The sequence below is a fragment of the Populus euphratica genome, unplaced genomic scaffold, assembly GCF_000495115.2.
Source record: "Populus euphratica unplaced genomic scaffold, PopEup_1.0 scaffold528.1, whole genome shotgun sequence".
In the NCBI taxonomy this organism is placed as follows: Eukaryota; Viridiplantae; Streptophyta; class Magnoliopsida; order Malpighiales; family Salicaceae; genus Populus; species Populus euphratica.
The window spans coordinates 314,731-317,392 of NW_011500078.1; the positions used below are offsets into that span (position 1 = coordinate 314,731).

The 2,662-nt window shown below is 38.1% G+C and overlaps 1 protein-coding gene across 1 annotated transcript; it reads right to left on the reverse strand.

Annotated features, from left to right (window-relative positions):
* Nucleotides 1-447: 447 nt before the first annotated feature.
* On the reverse strand, nucleotides 448-2,332 carry LOC105108714 (selenoprotein K-like). Its single transcript, XM_011003137.1, has 4 exons — nucleotides 2,221-2,332; nucleotides 1,042-1,145; nucleotides 794-938; nucleotides 448-705 (listed from the first exon to the last, which is right to left on the reverse strand). Exons 1-4 carry the CDS (start codon nucleotides 2,237-2,239, stop codon nucleotides 671-673), a joined length of 303 nt encoding a protein of 100 aa, XP_011001439.1. The 5' UTR covers nucleotides 2,240-2,332; the 3' UTR covers nucleotides 448-670.
* Nucleotides 2,333-2,662: the final 330 nt, after the last annotated feature.

Genomic DNA, 2,662 nt, shown 5'->3' on the forward strand with positions numbered 1-2,662 from the left:
TTTCCAGGGCATAGTTAGATTTGTCTTCTCCCGTAGTTCTGAATTGATTGCCTTTATGTATATGAAAAGTCGCCTTAAATAAATGCTAATCTGTATGTGAAAACTCAAATTGAAAACCACCCAGTCCCGATTTTACCAAGCACTTTCAGCTATTGTCCCTTCCTTGTTGGCTGTATAGACTTGCCGATATTGCAAGAACTAGGCGTCGCCAAGTGGGAGTCAAACATTTGTGCACTGTTGCACGACAATTTGGCATTCTCGTGCCGTGTCTAAAGCAGGGCGACAGGGTCTGGCATTCATTTGGTTTTGCTCCAGGCAGTTGTTGCATAGCTCGATGCACGAATGATGAACCGTAGGGGGCAAACCATTCATGACAATTGACCAATCCCCTAGAAGAAGATTTGGTTTGGTTGACAACGGAAACCACCATCTACACAAAATGGCAAGTAATCGTGCTGAAGGATGATAGCCTCCAAAGCACACAATTATTGCTTCATATTTAGAAACTCTGAAATATCTTATCAGCTTGTTACAAATTGCTTACATAACGCTTATGCAGCAAGAACGATAACATTTAAGAACTATGAACAAGGCAAAGATCTTAGAATTTCTTTTGACACAAATCACGTTTCATTTCCAACTGCAAATGAGTTAGAGATACCTCAACACATTAGCCACAGCATGAGCCACAGGCAGGCAAGGAACCTGGAAGCAAAGCATATCAAAATTGTGTTTAACAAAAAGTTGAAGAGCAAACTCTTAAATATCCAAAAATCATTAAAATAAAACTTACTATGGTCAATCCCTCTAACGTTGTCCAGCCCCCGGGGTGGGCCACGTGGGCCGCCACCATATGGTCCGCTCCCAGGACCTCCTGGGCCACCATCCCATTTCTTGCTAGAACCAGATCCTTTTCTGAACGCATCTGTCTTTTCCATCTAAGACATGGAAGCAATAAAGAAGATCACTCTTTAGAGCTAGAAGACAAGCCCCAAAACAGGCATATTATGACAAAGCATCAAGCTAAAATCATTATATTACCGAGAACATGGTAGAAAAGAACACGCCTATGAAATTCACAATAGCCCAGAAGAAGTCAGTGATTGTTCTTAGTCGCCATATTGATCGCTGGGATTTCACAACACCTGACAACAACAACAACAACAACAACAACAAGGACGCAAACATATTGTTGTTAATCATTCATGACAATAATAATCAAAGATAAGGAAAAGCTCCCATTCGATTTTCAATCCTCATCATGTTTGTTTCCCCTTTAAAATTCACACCAAGAAAAGAAATGTACATGTTGCCCCGATCAACCATGCAGTTAGGCAGCCACAGTTTTAGCTTGTTATCACTATTTCATTCAATGTTGCCACCCAATTGCATTACAAGCCACAGGGTTATAGAGCATTTTACAAGCAATTAATTTCATCACCCAATTTTCACAAATGATAAAGTACCACATAATATTTAAGCCAAACAACACCATAAAAGAGACATCAGGACTGGATTAAGAAAAAACACAGGACATCATCAACTTTCACACAAGACAATATGCTGTAAAAGAAGAGCACCGACATCAAAACTAATAACGGAAAGGCAGGAAAATGTTGATTGTATAAAGTTTTCAGCATAAGAGAAAATTAGAAACAGTCCCCAGAAGAATTAATTATCTAAATGTGTAGTGACCGAGAATTAATAATGTCAGCACACAGGTTGCATGTGCAAGAGCAAACACTAACGGGTAAATTTAATGTCCAATCAATTTCATCGAAACATGCACTCCCTTCCACCTTAAAATGGTTTGTGATCCTCTTGAAGAACCATAAGTTGTACGATTATAAGATCAAAAAATCAGATTATAGCATGATCTTCTAACTAACAGTGATCAAGCTCCTGCGTCATTAACATCAACATAACAGATAATCTAATTACAGAAACTCGAAGCATAATTTATGTTCATTTTTTTATGCATGAAATCATCCTAGGCACAATTAGTTCTTCAGCCAGTCAATCTACGCGTTGACTTAAAAAATCAACTCACACGAAAACCCTAATTCCTAAATTGAATGCATGGAACAAAAAATCACAAACCATATAGATAGATTCGCAATAGAGAAAAGGGCTGGATAAAATTCACATAAATCAAACCCTAGCATTTGAGAGATTAAAAATGATGAAGAAAACGTAGAGAGGAGAAAGAGAGTGCCTAACCTCGTTCGACGTAAGCCATGGGTGAGAGCGACAGAGTGTGAGAGAGCAAATTTCAAGGTTTCTTCGATCAATTTTGAGATTAATTCTATCGAGTATCGAGGGAGGTTGGGTGCTGTAATTTTTACGCTTATATACAATGATGGCGTCTTTCGAACAGCGACATAATTATTACACCTTCGGTTGATTTTGATTGGCTATAGCCCTGTCGAGGTGCACGTGGTGGAGTATTAGTGGTTACGATGAAATCATTGAAGTGCAGGTACAAATACGGTGCCTCATGATATAGTAGTAGTAATAGAAAAATAAACATGGCAGCTTCAAAATCTTGATCTAACTGGATGGGCTTTAAGATTTGAACCTGTCATTTTGGTCCTACGATAATGTCTTATTATTATTATTATTAAGGATATCTAGACTATTTTATATTTACTTTAATTTATTT

Bases quoted from the DNA above. Each gene is read 5' to 3' on its own strand.
- LOC105108714 (XM_011003137.1), bottom strand. The intron at 939-1,041 runs GTAATATAATGA...TCCATGTCTTAG, and splicing joins TCTTTTCTACCATGTTCTCG to ATGGAAAAGACAGATGCGTT. The intron at 706-793 runs GTAAGTTTTATT...CTTTGCTTCCAG, and splicing joins CGTTAGAGGGATTGACCATA to GTTCCTTGCCTGCCTGTGGC.